The sequence below is a fragment of the Camellia sinensis genome, chromosome 6 (assembly GCF_055761805.1).
Source record: "Camellia sinensis isolate YWXY chromosome 6, ASM5576180v1, whole genome shotgun sequence".
Taxonomy (NCBI): domain Eukaryota; kingdom Viridiplantae; phylum Streptophyta; class Magnoliopsida; order Ericales; family Theaceae; genus Camellia; species Camellia sinensis.
Window position 1 is genome coordinate 193,406,033 of NC_138966.1, and position 24,718 is coordinate 193,430,750.

General features: G+C 38.6%; 1 protein-coding gene across 1 annotated transcript; it reads left to right on the top strand.

Moving 5' to 3' along the window:
- The first annotated feature begins 6,969 nt into the window (after positions 1-6,969).
- Positions 6,970-7,284, top strand: LOC145793941 (uncharacterized protein At5g64816-like). The gene has a single exon (XM_082876853.1). It carries the CDS (start codon positions 6,970-6,972, stop codon positions 7,282-7,284), a length of 315 nt encoding a protein of 104 aa, XP_082732979.1.
- The last annotated feature ends 17,434 nt before the right edge of the window (positions 7,285-24,718 follow it).

A 24,718-nucleotide genomic window follows, 5' to 3' on the forward strand; every position in this document is an offset into this window, starting at 1 on the left:
ACTACTCACATTACATAATTCCACATTGCACATCGCAAAATTATGAGATGAACAAAACAAACCTTCTATTCCAAAAAATATAACATGTTGAATAAAATACAGATATAATATAAAATGGTTAAAGGAAGCAAACTGAAGCCTGTGTGATACCACAGTCTCCTTAAAATAGATTCGCCGCCTCATCGTTGGGTGCTGGAGGTACGCCAGCGTCTACTTCCCAGGATACGTCGGTTTTTACCAGCTACAATAGAAGCACCTTCTGATTAGCTTAGCGAACGGACAACGGCAGCACTCTCTCTCAGGAAGAAAATTATAGAAGAAGTAGACTGACAGTGTATGGATGCCAAGGAAATTCTATATATCTTTTCAAGGAATAGAGCCTCCTTTTATACACCATGGGGGAGAGGGGAGGAGCCTCTAGCCATCAAGGTTGGCAACTAATGCTAGCAAAACTGCCCAATCAATTTTGTAAAACTGATGAGCCTTAAATGTGTGAGTTAGATAGACATTTAAGAGGTAATTTCTCATTCAACCATTTTTCTCCAACAATCCCCCACATGAATAAAAATTGACCGAATATAGCAAACGCTCAACGTTTATCAACAAAGACTCGGAAAGAGAGAGAGCACATAGATTAACCCTGCATCAGAAAAGATAGTTGTTGGCCTTGAACCTTTCGTAGTGAAAGCCTATCAGATTTACTGGCTGACCAGAGAACGTGATGTCTTGAACTGTTCTGCCATTTATGTAAACCGAGACAATAGACCTCATACAGGAGTTAGTCCAACCATTGTTCTTGTTCTCACTAGTGTGTCCAGTATGGCCCTGGAACACTAGCCTGGTTCTGTGAGTGTTTTTAAAGAATTCGGCCTTGGCAATTCTTAAAGAAGCAGCCCCACTTCGCACTCACATAGGTGACCTAGATACGGTATTTCATTATACCACATCACTAGGGTCATTAAAAGTATTAGCTTAACCTTCCACCCCACAGGGCATCACTGTATAAAGGAATGGGCAAGAGGATTTACCTCTTCAGTGACTCACCCGTTACACGAACTTAGGTTGTCCCTTTGAACCTAGATCTTGGGATCTCTAGTCAACTAGGTTGGGTTTTCCGTTCCGGTAACCTTTACTAAAGGCCTTAACCCCATTCCTCTTGACGACTTTTCTACTAACTCTCGAGTTAACCCTTTGGTTAGCGGATCTGCAATGTTGTCCTTACACTTAACATAGTCTAGAGAGACAACTCCATTTGAGAGTAGTTGTCGTATGAAATTATGTCTACGACGGATATGCCTAGACTTTCCATTATACATATTACTCTGTGCCCGACCAATCGCTAATTGGCTATCGCAATGAATATTGATAGCTGGCACAGGTTTTGGCCAACATGGAATATTCTTAACAAACTGGCGAAGCCATTCAGCTTCTTCAGTTGCTTTATCTAAAGCAATAAACTCAGATTCCATCGTTGATCTCGAGATACACGTTTGCTTGGCAGATTTCCAAGACACGGCTGCCCCTCCAAGGGTAAACACATAACCACTAGTGGATTAGGAATCTTTTGTATTAGATATCCAATTTGCGTCACTATACCCTTCTAGTACCGCTGGGTATCTGGTATAATGCAGCCCATAATCCAAGGTGTAACAGATATACCCCAACACCCGCATAATGCCCTTCCAATGAGTAGCATTAGGATTACTCATGTATCTACTCAGCCTACTAACAGCGTAGGCGATATCCAGCTTTGTACAACTCATCAGATACATCAAACTCCCAATGACCCAAGAATATTCTAGTTGAGAGACACTCTCACCATTATTCTTGGTCAAATATAGACTTAAGTCTACTGGTGTCCTAAACATACTTGTATCTGACTTTCCAAATTTCTCAAGTATCTTATTAACATAATGAGCTTGAGAAAGTACAATACCACCAGATGTTCTAGTGATCTTAACACCCAGAATGACATCTGCAAGGCCCATATCCTTCATGTCAAACTTAGAGTTTAACAATCTTTTGGTAGCTTTAATCATTTCATCATTGCTACCAACAATGAGTATATCATCAACGTATAGACACAAAATGACATAACCTTTGTCAGTGTCTTTAACATATACGCACTTATCACACTCATTGATTCGAAACCCATTTGACAGCATAGCATTGTCAAACTTCCCATGCCATTGTTTGGGAGCTTGCTTCAAACCATACAATGACTTGACAAGCTTACAGACTTTCTTACTTTTTCCTGCAGCTGAAAACCCCTAGAGTTGCTCCATGTAGATTTCTTCATCTAAATCTCCATTTAAGAAAGGTGTCTTTACATCCATCTGATGTATTTTTAAACCATGTAAAGTTGCTATTGCAATCAACATGCGAATGGATGTAATCCTTGTCACAGGTGAATACGTATCAAAGTAATCCAGGCCTTCTCACTGTCTGTATCCTTTGATAACTAGCCGAGCCTTATATTTGTCAATTGACCCATCCGCTCTCATCTTTCTTCGAAAGATCCACTTACTCCCCAAGGCCTTACTGCTTGGGGGTAGATCAACCAACTCCCAAGTATGGTTCTGTAAGATGGAGTCAATCTCACTCTTAATTGCTTCTTTCCATAAAGGACTTTCAGGTGAAGTCACAGCTTCATGGAACATTCGAGGTTCTCCCTCTAACATATAAGTCAAGAAGTCTGGACCAAAAGACTTTGTGGTTCTAGCCCTTTTACTCCTTCTTGGCTCATCTACTTCAGCAGCTTGATCATCTACTTGATCAGTTATTTGATCAGCTGTTTGATCATCCATGTGATCATCTATGTGATCGTCTTCGTGATCATCTATGTGATCATTTTCATCATCAACATCTTCTATTTCTTTCATGGAACTCGGAACCCTATCTTGGGGACGACACGGAAATACATCTTCAAAAAAAGATGCACTTCTAGATTCCATGATAGTATTCTTGTGTATATCTGAAATATCAAACTTGTGCACAAGAAATCTATATGCACTACTATTTTGTGCATTAAACCAATGAACATACAGTCCACGGTTTTCGGACCTATCCTAACCCGCTTCGGTGTAGGTACCGCCACTTTTGCAAGGCACCCCCACATTCATAGGTATTTATATGAAGGCTTGTGACCTTTCCACAACTCATATGGAGTCTTGTCCACTTTCTTCCGTGGTATTCTATTAAGAATATAATTTGCGGAGAGAATTGCTTCCCCCCATAAGTTCTGTGGCAACCCAGAACTTATCAACATTGCATTCATCATCTCTTTTAGCATCATGTTCTTCTGCTTAGCAACACCATTTGACTGAGGCGAATAAGACGTTGTGGTTTGGTGAATAATCCCAAATTGAGCACAAGTCTCGGCAAACGGGGATTCATACTCACCACCACGATCACTTCTCAATGCCTTGATTTTCTAGCTTAATTGATTCTCAACTTCATTCTTAAAAGGAATAAATTTATCAATCGCCTCGTCTTTGCTTTTAAGCAAATACACATAACAGTATTTAGTGCAATCATCAACAAAAGTGATGAAGTACTTGTTGCCACCACGTGATTGTACAACTTTCAAGTCACGCACATCACTATGCACTAAACCCAAAGGCTGGGTACTTCTTTCAATAGAATGAAAAGAAGACCTTGTCAATTTTGCTTCTACACAAGTTTCACACTTGTGTTGTGGATTAATCTTGAAAGATGGTATGTGATCGAACTTGATTAATCTACGTAAAGAGTCAAAATTTACATGACCTAATCTACCATGCCATAAATTAGGGGACTCAAGCATATAAGCAGAAGAAGAAACTTTCTCATTAATCTTAGGGATAAGTGTCATTACATTCAATTTAAACATACCACCTGACATATATCCCTTCCCCACATAGACCCCGCCCTTGGTCAACATGACCTTGTCTGATTCAAACACCATGCGGAAGCTATGCTTGCTTAGGAGAGACCCCGAGACAAGGTTCTTACGAATGTCCGGCACATAAAGGACATTGTTTAAAGTCAGTTCTTTTCCTGAAGTCATCTTCAGGATCACCTTGCCTTTACCCTCAACAGCTGAGGTTGCAGAGTTTTCCATAAACATCTTCTCCCCGTTTGAAACCGGTTCGAAAGTTGTGAACATTCTCTTCGCTGCACAAATATGGTGAGTGGCCCCAGTGTCCACCCACCACTCCCTCGGGTTTGACCCCACCATGTTCACTTCTGACACGACGGCTGACAGATGCATGTCATCCACATCGCGTGACAATTCCTCCATTTCAGCCATATGTGCCCAGTTTTTGTGTTGCAGAGGGTTTTTCCTGTAGGGCTTCTTCTTCAGACAATCAACTGCCCGATGCCCGTCACTTCCACAGTTGAAGCATTTGCCATTGAACCTAAAAGTAGGCTCCTTTGGCTTGTAGGCTGGCCTTTTGGAGATTCCACCTCTAGCCTCCAACTTTGAGCTTTTGCCTGTCGGTGGTTTTTTTTCTCGCCCCCGAGGACTCGCCATGCTCAACCATGTTCGCTTTGACAGTGGAGGTACAACCTCCTTTCTTCCTGTTGTCCTCTTCAATCCGGAGCCTGACAACGAGCTCTTCGACTGTCATCTCCTTTCGTTTGTGCTTCAAGTAGTTCTTGAAGTCTTTCCAGCCGTTAGGCAGCTTCTCAATCAAAGCAGCTGCCTGGAATGACTCACTTGGGACCATCCCTTCTGCATGTATCTCATGCAGAATCACTTGGAACTCTTGGACTTGACTCATGACAGTTTTGGAGTCCACCATCTTGAAGTCCAGGAACCGGTCGACAATAAATTTCTTTAGCCCAGCATCCTTGGTCTTGTACTTTTTGTCCAAGGCATCCTACAACTCCTTAGCCGATTTCTTGGCATAGAACACGCTGAAAAGCGGGTCCGCCAAGCCATTCAGAATGTAATTCCGGCATAAGAAGTCTGCTTGTTTCCAAGCGTCCAGAGCCATGAGCTTTTGTTTATCTTGCTCATTCTCCTCTACGGGTGGTACATCTTCACTCAGAAACCTCGCAAGGCTTAGAGTAGTCAAATAAAATAGCATCTTCTGCTGCCATCTCTTACAATTCACTCCCGTGAACTTCTCCGGGCGCTTGTAATGATTGAGCGGTCCCCCGGAACAACCGGAGTAACAACAGGAGGATTGATCACAGAGGTCACAGCAGGGGTTGGCAAGCCATTTGCCTCGGGGTTCGGATCCCCACCAACATTAGCAGCAGCAACAGCAACATCAGAGATAGTTGCCATTTCGGAAAAATTACCGCAGAATTTTCAATATTCTGTACTTCCAGAAATCAAACTTAACACTAGAAAATCCCACAATTCAAAATTTAATTCAAAACTAGTCTCACCATTTCCATAGGTATTCCTGCAATAAAGAGTTAGCAGCAAAATACAACAAAACCTCCCTCAGCTTTTCTTGAAGGGGAGGGTACTAGCAAACAAACTAATAAATAACTGTAAGTAAAGATTAAAACCAACCCTTAAGTTACACATCTAGAATTTAAACAAAAAAAAACTGTAGAAAATTAATTAAATAATAAACATGTAATTAACTATATAAGTTACAGACCTAAATTAAATATAATTAAACCATATTTTAAATTGGTAAAGGTTACATATAAACTTATGGTACACTAAACATGTAATTAATTGAGGCAAGTTACAAACATTTTATAACTCCTAAATACATAAATCACATTACTAGGCAAGAATTGCAAATGACATGATTAACATGCAAATAATTCCAGAGAAATTAACATGAATTTAAATATAGGCAAGTTATAAACTTTACAACTCCACACCTAAATTAAAGATTAATAGGTACAAGTTACATGAAAATTTACTACCTAATAAACATGCTAGAAATGTAAATTACACTAAAAATTAAACCCGAATGGACATGTAATTTATATTGTAAACTAGAAGCATGTGAACTAGAAGCATGTAAATCTAAAAATACAAGGCATGAACCGGTACGCCATAAATTAATAAATTAATTAGAAAATACAGTGAATTAACATTGCACCAATGGAACTCTTCTTCCCTATTGATAACAGTGGCCTATTCCATGCCATGGGAAGACCAAACAGTAGCATACACAAAATGGCAAAATCAAAAGCTTAACCCTGTGTACATGCATCTAATAAACCAATTAACTCGCTAGAACTACCAGTGGCCAATTACATGCAAAATTATTACACACACCTATGAATCTATTAATCTACTCAATTTCATAGAAAATATATATAAATCTATTTTAAGCTTGTTGGAAAAAACTACTCACATTACATAATTCCACATTGCACATCGCAAAATTATGAGATGAACAAAACAAACCTTCTATTTCAGAAAATATAACATGCTGAATAAAATACAGATACATATAAAATGGTTAAAGGAAGCAAACCGAAGCCCGTGTGATATCACAGTCTCCTTAAAATAGATTCGCCGCCTCACCGTTGGGTACTGGAGGTACGCCGACGTCTACTTCCCAAGATACGATGGTTTTTACCAGCTACAACAGAAGCACCTTCTGATTAGCTTAGCGAACGGACAACGACAGTACTCTCTCTCAGGAAGAAAATTATAGGAGAAGTAAACTGATAGTGTATGGATGCCAAGGAAAATTCTATATATCTTTTCAAGGAATAGGGCCTTCTTTTATACACCATGGGGGAGAGGGGAGGAGCCTCTAGTTATCAAGGCTGGCAACTAATGCTAGCAAAACTGCCCAATCAATTTTGTAAAACTGATGAGCCTTAAATGTGTGAGTTATATATACATTTATGAGGCAATTTCTCATTCAACCATTTTTCTTCAACAGTAAGTTCTGTAAACGATAGCAGGTAAACAAATAAGTTTATGTATTAATTAATTAATTATTATTATTTATTTATTTTTCCATTCTTGAGTGCAGAAGTAAAAGAGGAAGAGTAATGGTCAAAGTATGGTGGTCCCTTTTGGGGGCTGCTATTCCAACGATTGTTGCAGGGCAAGCTTTTAGAATTAAGAGAAGGTGTACTGAGGAGCAGAGAATCAAGGGTGCTCGTGGAAGAGAGAAGACTTCTGATGATATATTTATTTGTGAGAGGGTCTGTACATCCAAGAGAATGCTCAAGAAGGTTGGGTCCTTCTCCAAAGATCCGATCCCTGATACTTGTGTTACTGTTTGTGGTATGTCTGAGCTTGATGCCTGCTCTGATGCCTGTGCTCGCACTGTCTGTGTCAACCAACATCAAGTGCCCAATTAGAATGACATCTGTCTTCGGAGATGTCAGAGTGAATGCCTTAAACTCTCTACCTCTTGTGCTTCTTAGTGATTTTTTTTTTTTTGGGCAACTTAAACTGTTTTTTTGTGCAACATGCTGCTAAAAGTATGGTCTTTTTCCCATTTTCAAAACCAGGCATGGATTGTTATGTTCTTTTGCATGCTAGCATTGAGCTACATATTAATTTCATGATTCTCATGACAGATTGCTTCACTCTGGGCCAACTTGTCGTGTTTCTGTTTCTGTAATCTTGATTTGTGCTATTCTCTTTACTGTTTGGCATGTGCTAAGCATATTCCATGCATCAATTTTTTGGTCTTTGGCTGCTATTTTATTATTTCAACTTGCATCAGAGTATCTGCATGCTTGATTCTTCCTTGTGTGCATATTTGAGGTGCTTTAAGAGTATCTCTCTGGTTTGACTTCATGTCCAAGTAGATGATGATGCTAATCTCAGTACTGAATTTCAATACTAGACCTGAGAGTATCTCTCTCTCTCTCTCTCTCTCTCTCTCTCTCTCTCTCTCTCTCTCTCTCTCTCTCAGCATTTTAAAACTAACAGTTCATCGGGAGATTAAGGTTGTATTTGAATCATGGATTTGGGTAATCATTTGGAAAGGAAAAAGAAAGGCAAGGGAAATGGAGAAAATATTTAAATTATATTTCATTCATATTTCTCTCTCTTTTTTTCTTTTCCTTTTCTAATTTCAATCCAAAACTATGATCCAAACACATACATTGAATGAAGCCAAGCCTGCCAAAACCATATTAGATCAGTCTAATTGTAGCAGATTTTTGTGTTTTTGGGTAAAATTTTGATCTTAACAATAGTTTATTGTACAATTTCGTGAAGCTTCATTGAAATGTTGTGACTAGAAATTGTTAGAGATGTAACAAGCCAGAACTGCCTGAAACCAAACAGCATATCCCTCATACTGTTGGTTTTTTTGTTTTCGTTTTTGTCTTTTTTTTTTCTTTTTTTTTATCAAAGCTCTGCTTCGAATTATATTTTATCAAAATATGCATCTCTTATCATCTTTAACCATCATTTTGCAATTATTTGTTGAACTTTTATTGTAACGTCCTCAAAGTAAACCCATAAATCATGCATTTCATTACAATCGTAAAATTAAGAGAGTAAAACATAATGCCATTCATTAGAGTATTCTTACAAAAGATATTACATGTTGACAACAAAAGTAAATGCCCTATAGGCTTACAACTTTCCAAGTCAACACTTGGTTTTAACAAAAGTAGAGTTCTAACTCTTTATACAAAATAAGCCCATGGCTTGATGTACAAGTATTACATAAAAGATAACACAAAAAGGTCTTTCAGCCTCTAGCCTCTCAAGCTACGTCCTGGGAGGTGGTATATCACCTGAACCTGAATATAATGTCTCATACAGGGTGAGCCAACGCCTAGTAGACATATGCTAAACATAATATGGGAAATAACTAAAACATTAACATTTGATAAATGTTTAACTAATAAAAACCAACATACAGTATAATCCAGTTTCATAATCCTTTACTTGTCCAATTCTCAACTTATAACACGGCTCAGGACCTGGCCAAACAACTTAAATGAGATTACATCTCATGCCAACAATACTTCAAACTGCCATTTTACGGAAATTGCGTCCGTGGGATTCGACACCCATGTATAATTATTTTCTAGTTGCCATTTTACGGAATTCCGTCCGTGGGACTCGGCACCCATGTATAATTATTTTCGAATTGCCATTTTACAAAAATTTCATCCGCGGGACTTGGCACCCATGTCTAATATTTTCAAATTTGCCATTTTACGAAAATTTTATCCGTGGGACCCGACACCCATGTATTCAAATACTTATCATATACAATGACCAATCAATACACATATTCGCTGTATTATTCCAACCGTCATACTCAATGACATACTCAAATAGATTAATTTTAATTCACCTAATCATCATGCAATGTCTACAACAATCAAGACTATCCTCTACCGATAGCTTAAAGCAGTTATTTCTAAACAGATAATAAATGCATCAACAGATAAATTATCAACAATTCTCAAATGTGAGTGATTATTAAATCCAACTCCACCATTCTACTACATAATGGGCCAATCTCATTATTCCCAACTCAATTTCATATTTCCATAACATTCCCAAATTAATTATATAAATTAATTCATAACAAAAAAGTTTAGGGCTTTCTTCCCCCTTTCTCAATATTGACCAAAAGGCTCAAATATTAACAATAACCTCATTTGAGACCCAAAATACACATGTAATGGCCCAAAGAACAAAGCCCCTCTTTCAACAATTGAAATCCTAACACCCAAAATTACCCAACTTCAACATTATATCAAAATAACTAAAAGTTTATATCAAAGACCATAAAAATGAGTAGTTATCCCTACCTCAAAAGATGAGACCAAATGGAGAAGATGAAAGATTTCGAAATGCTCCAAAACTCAAGATTTTTTACAAAGGGACAAGGATGGAAGGTCACTCAAACTAGATCAAACCTTAAAGAGAAGTGGTATTCTTGAGAGAGAGGCTCTCAAAATAGGGTTTTGAAAAGTAAGAGAGAGAGAGAGAGTGTGTGTAAAAAGTGATTTAAAATCACACGGTCCAGATTTGATATACGTATGACCCGCTCGAGCGGAGAATAGACGCTCGAGCGTCAAACACAAAAACTTAACCCGCTCGAACGCCAAGGCACAAAACAAAACACCACCCACACGAGCGCAAGAAGGAACCCGCTCGAGCGTAGAATACACTCTTCTAGTACTTTTACAGACATCGAACACCCGCTCAAGTGCAAGGATAACCGCTCGAGCTTGACACGCTCCAGCGTAGGGAAGTCCGCTCAAACGTGAAAAACACGTCTGCAGTATTTTTTTGCAGACGGACAAACTACTAAAGATATGCAAACTCTGCTCGAGCGCAAGAAGACCCGCTCGAGCGGATCACCAAAAATCTAGGCAACAAGAGTTGGGACAAAAGCTCAACCAACCTGTTCGAAACACGCCCAAGACAATTCTAAACTCAAATACAAGGAATTAAAGGATGGAAATGAAATACATACATCAACAACTATCAATGGAACCGAGTTCGGAATACAATAAACATGAGAGGAAAACCGGAATCGCTATATTTGTTTTATTTTTTTGCAATGTCCCCTAATAAATACTAGCAAAAAACTCATGTTATACACCTTTAAATTTGTCTGGATGCAGTTGATGTTTACTGATATAATATATAATATTTTATTGATATCATATCATAAGAAATTATAATTAAAATAAATGAATTGACACAATGTAACATAATCTATGATCAGGTTGATTCCATTATCTTAATGTAGTTGGTAAGTTTAAAAATCTACTACTATTATAAAAATGTAAAGAAATTGTTATGTTTTTTTTTTATATATTTTTTTTAAATTTCAATTTTATCTTCTCAAAATTATTATATTTTTTTAAAATCATAAAGAGTGTTATATGAACTAACTATCTCTTTATTTTTAGAGTTAAATACTCAAAACGATATATTTATTTCTATGAGTTCTATATATATATATATATAAACAAACCGTCTTTCTTTTTATAAAAAATATATATAAAAAAAATCATCTCCCTATTATTTATATTGATGATGATTGAAGAACAAAAAACAATTACACTTTTTTTTTTTCCTGTGTTTGCTTCTGTATTAATATACATAATATTTACAATTGTCCATCATAAATCAAATCATTGTGAATAATTTTGGTTGAATTTTAACTTGTATGCATTCATTTCAATCTAAATAGAAGAAAGCACATGCGTTTTTAAAATAAAGATTTGTGTTGCATCGCAAAAATTCATAGGTTTTCTTCATATACTTTCTTTTTATTTAAATTATATTTTATGAACTGTAATATTTCGCATGATACTTTAATAATCAAGATATGATGTCAAGATTCTAAATAAGAACCACTTTCGTTAGTTTTATTTTTATTTTTATTTTTTTTAGTTTTTGATTTTTGATTTTTTTCTCAGTTTTGGTGATTAAAGATACTGGATTTTCCTTCTATTTTATATTTAAATTAAACTTTTACATGAAAATCTAATATCTAATAATCTAAATAGAATTAAAAAAGTAAAATATTGGTAAAAAAATTTATAAATTCAAACATGTACTATTTTTTATTATTATATTTGTTGTTGTTGTTATTATTATTATTATTAATTTTTTTCTAAAAATAATATACAACAAATTATTTTCTAAGTGTATTTAGATTAAGTGAATCTAAATCTAAAAGTAAATAGTGTCAAAGAAAATAAAAAACTAAATTAAGTGAATTTAAGTGAATCTAAAACTAAATTAAGTGAATTTAAAAAGAAAATAAAAAGGGTTATTAAAAAAAAAGGAAATTTACCAATAAATCCTAAATGTTGATCTTATAATCCAATTAGTCCCATATGTTTTCTAGTGCTCCGTTTAGTCTTATTTGTTGCCAAAGGACGTAATTGCCATCAGTTATTGTGTAATGTTTGTTGGGTGTAACGCCCTGAAAATAATAACATTAAACCCATCAGATAAGACATGCATTTACATATAAACTAACCACATTCCTTTATTTCATTGAGTTTCATTACATAAGTATTACATGTTAACATCAAAACAAAATGCCCTACGGGCTTACAGCTTTCCAAGTTAACACTTGGTTTCAACAAAAGAGTACTAACTCGTTTACACATTAAGCCCTTGGCTTGAAGTTACATGTAATACATCAAAAGTAAAACAACTACACTATGTCCGCCTCTAGCCTCCCAAGCTATGTCCTTGGAGGTGGCATGCTTCCTGCACCTGAAAATGATATTCCCATATAGGGTGAGCCACAGCCCAGTAGAAATACACTAAACCAACCATGGACAATGACTAAAACATTAGCAATTGATAGTTGGTCATCACTGATACAATCACATAAATTACATATTTATGTCAACGACTTACAAGTTCCAATTACTTTTCATTTTCCCTTTTTCAACAGATAAGCATGCTAGCTCTATCATCATTTCCACAGATATGTATAAAAGCTATATCTCACATTCAGATAAGCATAAAAGCTCTATCCACATTCTCAACAGATATGTATATCAACAATATCCACAGATAAGCATACAAGCTGTATCCACACTTCACAACAGATATGTATATCAACAATATCCACAGATAAGCATATAAGCTGTATCCACACTTCACTTCACAAAGATAAGCATATGAGCTCTATCTTCACTTCTCTAGACAAGCATATGAGCTCTGTCTACGGAGTTCATCCCCTATCTCCTCACAATACCTATCCGGTTTAGAGGTACATCCCCTATCTTCCCCTAAACCGCGGAGTACATCCCCTATCTCCTCCTCTACACATAACGTATATAAACACATTGGTTCTATATACAATCACACAATACACACAATTAATGTATTCTATCAACCGTCAAGTTCCATGACACATTCCATTGATTAGTTTCCGTTTACCTAATCATCATGCATTGTCTACAACAATCTCGACTATCCTCCACCGATAGCCCAAAGCAGTTATTTCTAAAATAGAAAATAAATGCACAAATGGATATTCAATCAACATTTCATTTCCTCATTTCTCACCAATTAATTATCCCAATTAATTAAACAATGTAATTAGGCCATTTTCCATAATTACCATTTCAACCCTTGGGTCCCATTTTCATCAATGATTCAACAATCATTCTATTTTTCTATGCCAAACATGAATCTAGGTTTATTATGAATAAAACCCCAACTTTTGTAAAATTACACAAAAGCCCCAAACTTTCACAAAATTACCAAACCAAGCCCAACATCTCAAAATACCAAAATTTAAAGACAAAACCCATAGAGAGGAGTAGGATATCCCTACCTTGAAGTTTAAGCCAAAAAGGAGATGAAGACTCCAAGATCAACTTGCTCCAAATCCAAACTTTTTCAGATTAAATCGAAGCTCTCAACGCCCTCTATCTTTTTAACAAAGGCCCTAGGCTAGATTCACAACTTAGGGAGATCAAATCTTAGAGAGAGTGCAAGTTTAGAGAGAGAGGGTGTCGGATTTAGGGTTTAATCAAAGAAAAGGACTGAAAAAGTGATGTTTTAGACGCTGCTGTCCGCTGATATAAAACACGCTCGCTCGAGCGAAGGATTGGTCGCTCGAGCGACCAGACACAGAAAACTCTCGCTCGAGCCAAGAAGTTCTCGATCGAGCGAAGAAAAACCCAGACCGCTCGAGCCACGAAAAGCTCGCTCGAGCCAGAAACTACAACTCTCAGGTCCAGAACCGGGGCAACACTACTCTCGCTCGAGCGACAGACTCCTCGCTCGAGCGAAGGACCAAAAATCTGGGCAGCAACACTAGGCTCCCAAACACAACCAACCTGTAACAAACCTGCCCAACACATCCCATACTCAATATACAAAGTAAAAAGGATGCAAACAAGATAATAAACAACATCCAACATCCACGGACACATGTCCGAATCACTGTACAACAAGGGTAAACCCGGGACCGCTATAACCTCCCCCCCTTAAAGAATTTCGTCCCCGAAATTAAGCACAAGTTTTCAAAAACAGGTTTTCCTCCATTTTAAACAATGTTACAATTTAACATTCAACAATTCGACCCATTACCCTTTGACAAGAGACATATCACAATATGTAAACAACATATGTATTTTCAACATGCATTAACATTGTGCACTATCTTTCCAATTTCAACAATATATTCAACACATATAGTGTCACATTCAACTTCCATATGAGGCAAGTTCCAAACATACTTCCAATAATCAAAACATTTTCAATGTTTCACAACTTAAGACATATATAAAAGCTCTTAAGTTCAACAAAAAGTAAAATTTAAATACAAGATTACATATCAACAAACAAGTCCGGATATTTCTCTCGGACTTCCAACTCACGTTCCCAAGTGGCTTCCTCCACTCCGTGATGTTTCCACAAGACTTTCACCAAAGGAATGGTCTTGCCACACAGGACCTGATCCCGCCTATCCAAGACCCGAACCGGTCTCTCCTCATACGAGGCATCCTCATCTACCTCTAAATCAGTCCAATCCAGCACATGTGATGGATCTGGCTCATACTTCCGAAGCATACTCACATGAAACACGTCATGTACTCCGGACAACTGCGGCGGTAAGGCTAACCGATAAGCAACCTCACCTATCCTCTCAAGGATCTCAAAAGGACCAATAAACCGAGGGGATAACTTTCCACTCTTCCCAAACCTCATCAAGCCTCGCCTAGGTGATATCTTCAGAAAGACATGATCGCCTACCTCAAACGCCAAAGGCCTCCTCCTACGGTCGGCATAACTCTTTTGTCGACTCTGGGCTGTAACAAGCCTCCTACGGATAAGCTCAACTTTCTCCGTCGTCTCCCTAACCAACTCCGGACCCAACAAAGGTGCATCACCCACCTCGGCCCAACAAACTGGAGACCTACACGGTCGGCCATACAAGGCCTCAAACGGTGCCATACCGATGCTAGACTGAAAACTGTTGTTGTAGGCAAACTCTACCAATGGCAAGTGCCTCTCCCACGTCCCACTGAAGTCCAGGACACAACCCCGAAGCATATCCTCGAGGATCTGAATAGTACGCTCGGACTGCCCGTCAGTCTGAGGATGATAAGCCGTACTAAAGGTCAACTTAGTGCCCAGTGCACTCTGCAAACTCTGCCACAACCTAGCAGTAAAACGAGAATCTCTATCTGAGATGATCGTCACTGGGACCCCGTGCAATCTCACTATGTCCCGAATATACAAATCGGCAAGATGATCTACCGAATCTCTCACGCGCATAGGAATAAAGTGCGTCGACTTAGTCAACCGGTCTACAACCACCCAAATAGCATCACTACCCCGCTGAGTCCTCGGAAGACCTACAACGAAGTCCATAGTGACATGCTCCCACTTCCACTCGGCAATAGGCAAGGGTTGCAACAAACCCGCTGGCCTCTGATGCTCGGCCTTTACTTGCTGGCAAGTAAGGCACTTTGATACGAAATCAGCTACATCTCTCTTCATACCCCGCCACCAAAACTGGCGACCCAAACCCTGATACATCTTAGTACCTCCCGGATGCACCGCAAGGCACGAATGGTGAAACTCTCGGAGTACCTCCTCTCGGCAAGCCTCCGGTACAAACAAACGGTCTCGGTATCTCACACTCAGGTCGGGATACACCGTCAAACCCTTCTCAACTTTCCCACTGGAGATCTTCTCTCGGAGGGATTCTACCTCAAGGTCACCTCTCTGCGCCTCTAACACTCTAATCACAAGTGTAGGCTGCGCAACAACAGAAAACAAGGCCGCAGTCTTAACAGATTCGCCCAGTAGCAAATCAAACTCGCCAAGTGCTCCCAACATCTCCCATTCCCGGATGGCTATACAAGCTACATCACTAATGGTTTTCCTACTAAGGGCATCGGCCACAACATTGGCCTTTCCCGGATGATAATGCAACTCAAAATCATAATCCTCGATGAACTCCATCCATCTCCTCTGCCTCAGATTCAAGTCTCTCTGTGTAAACAGATACTTCAAACTCTTGTGATCCGAGAATACCTCGAACCTCTCACCATAAAGGTAGTGCCTCCAGATTTTCAAGGCAAAGATCACTGCTGCTAACTCTAGGTCGTGTGTGGGGTAATTCTTCTCGTGTATTTTCAACTGACGTGAGCCATAAGCTACCACTTTCCCCTCTTGCATCAACACACAGCCCAAACCCTCTCGTGAGGCATCACAATAAACCGCATAACCCAACCCTCTCTCCGGAATAATCAACACCGGAGCGGTGGTCAATCTAACTTTCAACTCTTGGAACGACTTTTCACAAGTCTCACTCCACACAAACTTGACTCCCTTCCGAGTCAGCCTAGTCAACGGTGACGCTAACCTGGAGAAATCTTTCACAAACCGACGGTAATACCCAGCTAATCCCAGAAAACTGCGGATCTCAAATACACTCTTAGGCTGTGCCCAATCTTGCACTGCCTTAACCTTGGATGTATCAACAGACACCCCATCCCCGGATACCACATGGCCTAAGAATTTGACTTCCCCCAGCCAGAACTCACACTTCCCAAACTTGGCATACAGTCTATGGGCTCTAAGTAACTCAAGCACCACTCTCAAGTGTGCCTCGTGCTCCTCCTCAGAAGACGAATAGATAAGGATATCGTCCACGAAAACAACCACAAATCGGTCTAAGAACTCCCGGAAAATTCGGTTCATCAAGTCCATAAAGACTGCCGGTGCATTGGTAAGCCCAAATGGCATCACCAGAAACTCATAATGGCCATACCGCGTACGGAATGCCGTCTTAGGAATATCTTCCTCCCTGACCCTCAACTGATGGTAACCCGATCTCAAGTCTATCTTAGAGAAACAACGGGAACCCTTCAACTGGTCAAACAAATCATCTATACGGGGCATAGGGTACTTATTCTTAACCGTAGCCCGATTCAACTTCCTGTAGTCAATACACAATCTCAAGGCACTATCTTTCTTTTTAACAAAGAGGGCCGGTGCTCCCCACGGTGAAACACTAGGGCGAACAAAGCCCTTATCGAGCAATTCCTGGAGCTGAACTTTCAACTCAACCAACTCTGCTGGAGCAAAACGGTAAGGTGCCATAGAAATCGGCGCCGTACCAGGCACTAAATCAATAGAGAACTCTATCTCTCGGTGAGGTGGCAAACTAACAAGATCTTCGGGAAAAACATCCAAATACTCACAAACCACCCTCGGTAACACAACCTGGGTCTCACCACTCTCACCACTCTCAAAGCTGGCAAGTAGACTACTAAGCTCACTTCGCCCTCGCGAATCAAACCCCGGTGGCAAAACACTACCAACCCGGTCTCCCAAGAAATGGAACCACTCCCCGCTCAAGGTACATAACGTGACCCTCTGGCGGTAGCAATCAATAACAGCCCGGTATGACGATAACCAGTCCATACCCAAAATAACATCAAAACCCTTCATGGGCATGACAACAAACGGAAAAGGAAACCTATAGTCGGCGACCTCTATATCACATCCTCTAACACCCTGTTTCAGGATCAACTCACCACCCAAAGGCGATACCACACAAATAGGAGATGCTAACTGTGCTAACTCCAATTCCAAAACAGATGCAAATGCAGCAGATACAAAAGAATGAGATGCACCCGTGTCTATCAACACACTAGCAACTGAGTTGCAAAATAGAAAAGTACCTCTCACTACTGATGGAGCCGGTACTAAATCCTGCGCGGTAACAGCATACACGCGCCCCGTAGGCCCCTGGTCTACCTGCTCACCTCTCGGAGCAAAAGACTGCTGCACAGACTGGGATGACGAAGCCCCCGGATTGGCCCTCGAGGCCTACACAGACTGAGCTGGCTGAAAACCCTGCGTCTGCCTAGAACCAGACGCTCCCGAAGTGGCACTCAACTGTGGGCAAAACCTCTTCATGTGCCCAGATTGTCCACACTGATAACAAGTCAAGAGCTGCCCCCTGCCCAAACTCTGACTCTGCGGTCTAGCTGAAGAAGAAGCAGCTTTCTGACCCCCACCCTTCTGCGGGCAAACTGAAACCTTGTGACCCAGCTGGCCACACTTGTAACAAGTGAATTCCCCCTGACTGCCTCTCCCCGAGCCTACACTCGGCACTGGAAAGGTCGATCTAGAGACTGCACCCTGAGACTGCTGAGGGTTATAACCCTTCTGTCTCCTGCCATCACTCTGACTATCCTGGCTCCTCTTGGAGCCTCTCTGACCCTCATCCTCCTCCTGCATCATAAGCTCCATATGAGCTGCAGCGTCCACTAAGTGTATATACTCTCAAATATATGACCCACCAATTCTCAACTTGAGGCCCCGCCTCAACTTCCGCTCAAACTCATAACAACGGCGTTCCTCAGACGCCACCAGTTCAGGTGCAAAGCTAGACAGACTGGTAAAAGTAGCCTCAAACTTGGCCACTGACAAGCCCTGCTGATTAAGCCGGCTAAACTGATCCCTCAGCTTTTCCCTAGCTGCTGTTGATAAAAACCTCTCCTGAAAAGCATTCACAAACGCCTCCCAAGTACCACCAACACGAGCTTTCTCGTATTTCCACCATTGACCCGCATCTCCCTTCAATTGGAAGGATGCCAAGGTCACTTTCAGTGCTCCGTCCTCGATGCCAAGCATCTCAAACGTCTTCGTTGTCTGTTCGAGCCATTCATCTGCCTTAAGCGGCTCTTTAGGATCCCCGATAAACTCGTCCGGATTACACCGGAAGAACTCCCTCTTCAAGAAGGAAGGCCCTGTCTCAGCTGCCTGATTCCCAGCTCTAAGAATACCCAAAGCTCCCGCTATCTCTCTGGCCAAGGCACCCATAGCCTGCTGACCCACTGGCTCGGCCACATTGGCCTGCCCAACTCCCTCCTGCACTGCCGGAATCTCACCCTGTAACGGTACTTCCTGCCTCGCAGGTCTACCATGCCTAGCACCTCTTCCTCGTCCTGACATCCTAATAAAGGCAACACAGATCGTTAGCACATTCATAGGTGTGCCGAAACTGAACACTCACGTCCTAATGCATGGACAAGTGTAATTCACTCCACATAAGCACATAAACACATAAGCACTTACGAATTTCATTTCCGGATAATAATAGTCCCGAGGCGTTACTAGAGTTCCGGTTAGAAACAGCATTGATCAAGTGCTTTTCCAACAAGACTCCCAGAAACTCAAGGATCCAATCAATATCCTAGAAATTAAATCCCATACCCACATAGTCACATAAGCATGTTATCAAATAAACACATAGCATATGGTACTACATCTACGTCTCTATCAAGCGAGACAAACCCATTGTGATCCTAATCACTTCCCACGTACCCAAAGTATTCGAACCCGGTACGCTCTGATACCAAGTTGTAACGCCCTGAAAATAATAACATTAAACCCATCAGATAAGACATGCATTTACATATAAACTAACCACATTCCTTTATTTCATTGAGTTTCATTACATAAGTATTACATGTTAACATCAAAACAAAATGCCCTACGGGCTTACAGCTTTCCAAGTTAACACTTGGTTTCAACAAAAGAGTACTAACTCGTTTACACATTAAGCCCTTGGCTTGAAGTTACATGTAATACATCAAAAGTAAAACAACTACACTATGTCCGCCTCTAGCCTCCCAAGCTATGTCCTTGGAGGTGGCATGCTTCCTGCACCTGAAAATGATATTCCCATATAGGGTGAGCCACAGCCCAGTAGAAATACACTAAACCAACCATGGACAATGACTAAAACATTAGCAATTGATAGTTGGTCATCACTGATACAATCACATAAATTACATATTTATGTCAACGACTTACAAGTTCCAATTACTTTTCATTTTCCCTTTTTCAACAGATAAGCATGCTAGCTCTATCATCATTTCCACAGATATGTATAAAAGCTATATCTCACATTCAGATAAGCATAAAAGCTCTATCCACATTCTCAACAGATATGTATATCAACAATATCCACAGATAAGCATACAAGCTGTATCCACACTTCACAACAGATATGTATATCAACAATATCCACAGATAAGCATATAAGCTGTATCCACACTTCACTTCACAAAGATAAGCATATGAGCTCTATCTTCACTTCTCTAGACAAGCATATGAGCTCTGTCTACGGAGTTCATCCCCTATCTCCTCCCAATACCTATCCGGTTTAGAGGTACATCCCCTATCTTCCCCTAAACCGCGGAGTACATCCCCTATCTCCTCCTCTACACATAACGTATATAAACACATTGGTTCTATATACAATCACACAATACACACAATTAATGTATTCTATCAACCGTCAAGTTCCATGACACATTCCATTGATTAGTTTCCGTTTACCTAATCATCATGCATTGTCTACAACAATCTCGACTATCCTCCACCGATAGCCCAAAGCAGTTATTTCTAAAACAGAAAATAAATGCACAAATGGATATTCAATCAACATTTCATTTCCTCATTTCTCACCAATTAATTATCCCAATTAATTAAACAATGTAATTAGGCCATTTTCCATAATTACCATTTCAACCCTTGGGTCCCATTTTCATCAATGATTCAACAATCATTCTATTTTTCTATGCCAAACATGCATCTAGGTTTATTATGAATAAAACCCCAACTTTTGTAAAATTACACAAAAGCCCCAAACTTTCACAAAATTACCAAACCAAGCCCAACATCTCAAAATACCAAAATTTAAAGACAAAACCCATAGAGAGGAGTAGGATATCCCTACCTTGAAGTTTAAGCCAAAAAGGAGATGAAGACTCCAAGATCAACTTGCTCCAAATCCAAACTTTTTCAGATTAAATCGAAGCTCTCAACGCCCTCTATCTTTTTAACAAAGGCCCTAGGCTAGATTCACAACTTAGGGAGATCAAATCTTAGAGAGAGTGCAAGTTTAGAGAGAGAGGGTGTCGGATTTAGGGTTTAATCAAAGAAAAGGACTGAAAAAGTGATGTTTTAGACGCTGCTGTCCGCTGATATAAAACACGCTCGCTCGAGCGAAGGATTGGTCGCTCGAGCGACCAGACACAGAAAACTCTCGCTCGAGCCAAGAAGTTCTCGATCGAGCGAAGAAAAACCCAGACCGCTCGAGCCACGAAAAGCTCGCTCGAGCCAGAAACTACAACTCTCAGGTCCAGAACCGGGGCAACACTACTCTCGCTCGAGCGACAGACTCCTCGCTCGAGCGAGGGACCAAAAATCTGGGCAGCAACACTAGGCTCCCAAACACAACCAACCTGTAACAAACCTGCCCAACACATCCCATACTCAATATACAAAGTAAAAAGGATGCAAACAAGATAATAAACAACATCCAACATCCACGGACACATGTCCGGATCACTGTACAACAAGGGTAAACCCGGGACCGCTATATTGGGTGCCATACACAATATGTCACGTGACACACACAATGGGTGCCACACATCAACAGAGTACACTAAGGCTCTTTAAGCTTTGTGCCTAAGGCTCTTTATGAGGGTGTGTCACGTGACACACGCAATGTGTGCCACACATCAACAAAGTACACTAAGGCTCTTTATGCTTTTTGCCTAAGGCTCTTTATGAGGGTGTGTCACGTGACACACACAATATGTCACATGACACACACAGTGAGTGCCACACATCAACAAAGTACACTAAGACTCTTTATGCTTTTTGCCTAAGGCTCTTTATGAGGGTGTGTCACGTGACACACACAATATGTCACATGACACACACAGTGAGTGCCACACATCAACAAAGTACACTAAGGCTCTTTATGCTTTTTTTTCTTGGAATGATGTATGTCACGTGACACACACAATGGGTGCCACACATCAACAAAGTACACTAAGGCTTTTTATGCTTTTTGCCTTAGAATGATGTATGTTACGTGACACACACAAGGAAGTGTATAATTGACCACTCAATGTTGCCAAACAAAGGAAATAGGATCAACTGATAAGATATTCCCCCACTAATAGGACTAATCAGAACAATAGAAATAACCTTAGGACCGATTGGTAAAACTGTTTATGAAATGGGATTTATTGGTAAATATCCCAAAAAAAATAGTGTCAAAGACAAAAAAAAAATATGAAAACCAAATAATTCAAAACAAAACTTTGAAAAAATAAACTAAACCAAACACTATAAACTTTTATTTTTTTAAAATTTTTCTTCACTAATCTCTAATTATTCACAAATTTCTTTCAATTTTGAGGGACTTGCGTGTAGGTCATAATAGGCAGACTTATTGTACAATAGGTCCTGTAAGAATTAATGGCGTTTTTCATCAAACATTATTAAAAAACGTTACTAATTGTTAATTTTCTTGGACAGTTTGAAAATTGTCACAAAAAATGTCATTAATTATAAGTTTTAGGTACTATTTAAACAAGTCGTCACAAAAAAATGTTATTAATTTTCAACTTTAAGCAACAGTTTGAAATATTTGTCATAGAAAAACATCACTAATTATAAGTTTTAGCAACAATTTATAAAAATCGTGATAAAAGAAAGTCACTAATAGTCAATTTTGAGTGACATATGCAAAAAATAGTCATAAGAAAATTATTTTTAGCGGTGATTTTACTAAAACTTATTTTTCAATAAGATTCGATGAAAATTAAATCCAACTGTTATGACCTATTAGTAGTTTACCCTTCCATTTTTATGTTAATTTGATAATCTAATTAAAAAAAAAAGACTGATTCTACTTACACTACTACTTTACCTCTTTACACCCTCCATATAAGATGTTATTTTATTCATTTATTTATTTTTTTCAATTTTACCCATATATAAAATTACCTTTAAGGACAAAGCACTGAAATTAAATATATTTTATTATCTCCTTACATCCCTCAGTTTTCAATCCCTACTCATTTTGTGCCTTTCTCAATTTTTCTTCTCACTTACACATCTCTTTTCAAAAAGTGAGAATCATAGTGTTTTGATCATAGAAGAAAGCAATGGATAAAGAAACAATGGTGAAGAACCATCAAAAAAGTAAAATGGTGAGTTTTTTTATTTGTTTGGTAGATTTTTATTTCGTTTTTCTAGACTGTTCTTTGACTTTTGTTTGGTGTTTTGAAATAAAATAGTTCAGCATCACATTGTCGAATAAAAAATATACATTTGGTAACTAACTGCCGAATAAAAGATATATTTTCGGTAACTCAATGTCGAATTTTTTAATTTATTCGGCTATTCATTACCGTGTGTTTCCAGTTTCATTTTTTTACATATTTTTGCTTGAAAGGATTATATTTTTATCCATTGCAACAATGCAAGTACTGCATTATTAGTGGACTCCAATCATAAATTCATTACAGACAAAATTTGTTAAGTTTTTTTTTTTATGAATACGATTTTTTTATGAACGATAACACATTGTTGGAAAAAAATAAGTTTGTCTCGTAACATGGCACTGGATTAATTCAAATTCATTAGTATTGTATTACCAAACAGGCCTGACACAAATTTAAAAATCATTGTTTGAAAGAAAGTGGCTCTGTAAATCTATAGCAACAAAATGTCGGAGAAATCTATTTTTTCTAGCAACATAACACCGGAGGAATGTAAATTGTTTAGCATTGTGTGACTGAACAGGCACTTCGCTATGGGCTCCATTCACTTTCCCCCTACGGCGTCTTTCTCTTTCCCCCTACTGCGTCTTTCTTTGTTCCTTTATTTTCTCTCCAAAAACTATTGGTGTAAAGAGATGAAAGGGTTTTGAAGAGTCTTACTTTGGGTTTAGTTTCGGTAATATAATAGGTGTAATGAGAATCACATTTTTTTAGTGGTGTAATGAGATGGAGAGTGTAAAGAGGTAAAGTAGTAGTGTAAGTAGAATCACTCTGAAAAAAATGATACATACACAAAAAAAAAAAAATGTAACACGAAACATCTACATTATGACTAACTATTTAATTATGAACAATTTACTTCTCATTGTTACATGTACTATATTGTTGTAAAAGTTTTCATATATTACTTTTGTGATATCTTATATATGTCAATGTCTATACATATAAATATATTAAAAAAATATAAATATAAATTTACATATGTTATTGTATGCATACAATGTCAATCTGTAATGCTATATTACTATCGGATACTTTAATTTTTTAACATATATCGCTTTAATAATATAGTTATATTTGCTAGGAAAAAATTGCGGGGTTGTATATTGTTCTCCTATCAACTTATATTCAATACATATATACATACATGTTATACAAACAAGTGTCCACAACAAACACTTTCAATAACAAATCAAGATTTTGCAAAACACCTTTATCACAATAATAATTGTACTTTTTTTCCGTGACAAAAAAAAAAAATCAGATTATTAAGGAAAAATGGATTTTGAAATTCATAACAATATGATATCGTTTCAAACTCTTACTCATCAAAATATTTTTATTATAATGAGTTATAATGATGAGTAAGAAGAAAAACAAGAAGATAGTGAAACAAAAACTATAGAAGATATATAGCAAGTTGCAACATATTCTACAAGCAAAGTTAGACGAGTTGAAGTCGAAAGTGTCTTATCTGTTATGAAGTTCATGAAAAATAATGTACCTCATACATACATTTTGGTCAAATTACAAGGGAAAAAAAATCAAATGATGCCCAAACATTATTGCAGCAACTTAATGATGCAGAAAGTAAGTACATCAAATACAAAGTTTTAATCAATTTTTGTCATATGTTGATCACTTATAGATGACATAAATAAATTATATAACTTGACAGTTTCATGAAAGTGACCCTACAAATACT

Coding starts and splice junctions, on each gene's coding strand:
- LOC145793941 (XM_082876853.1), top strand. CDS start 6,970: ATGGTCAAAGTATGGTGGTCCCTTTTGGGGGCTGCTATTCCAACGATT.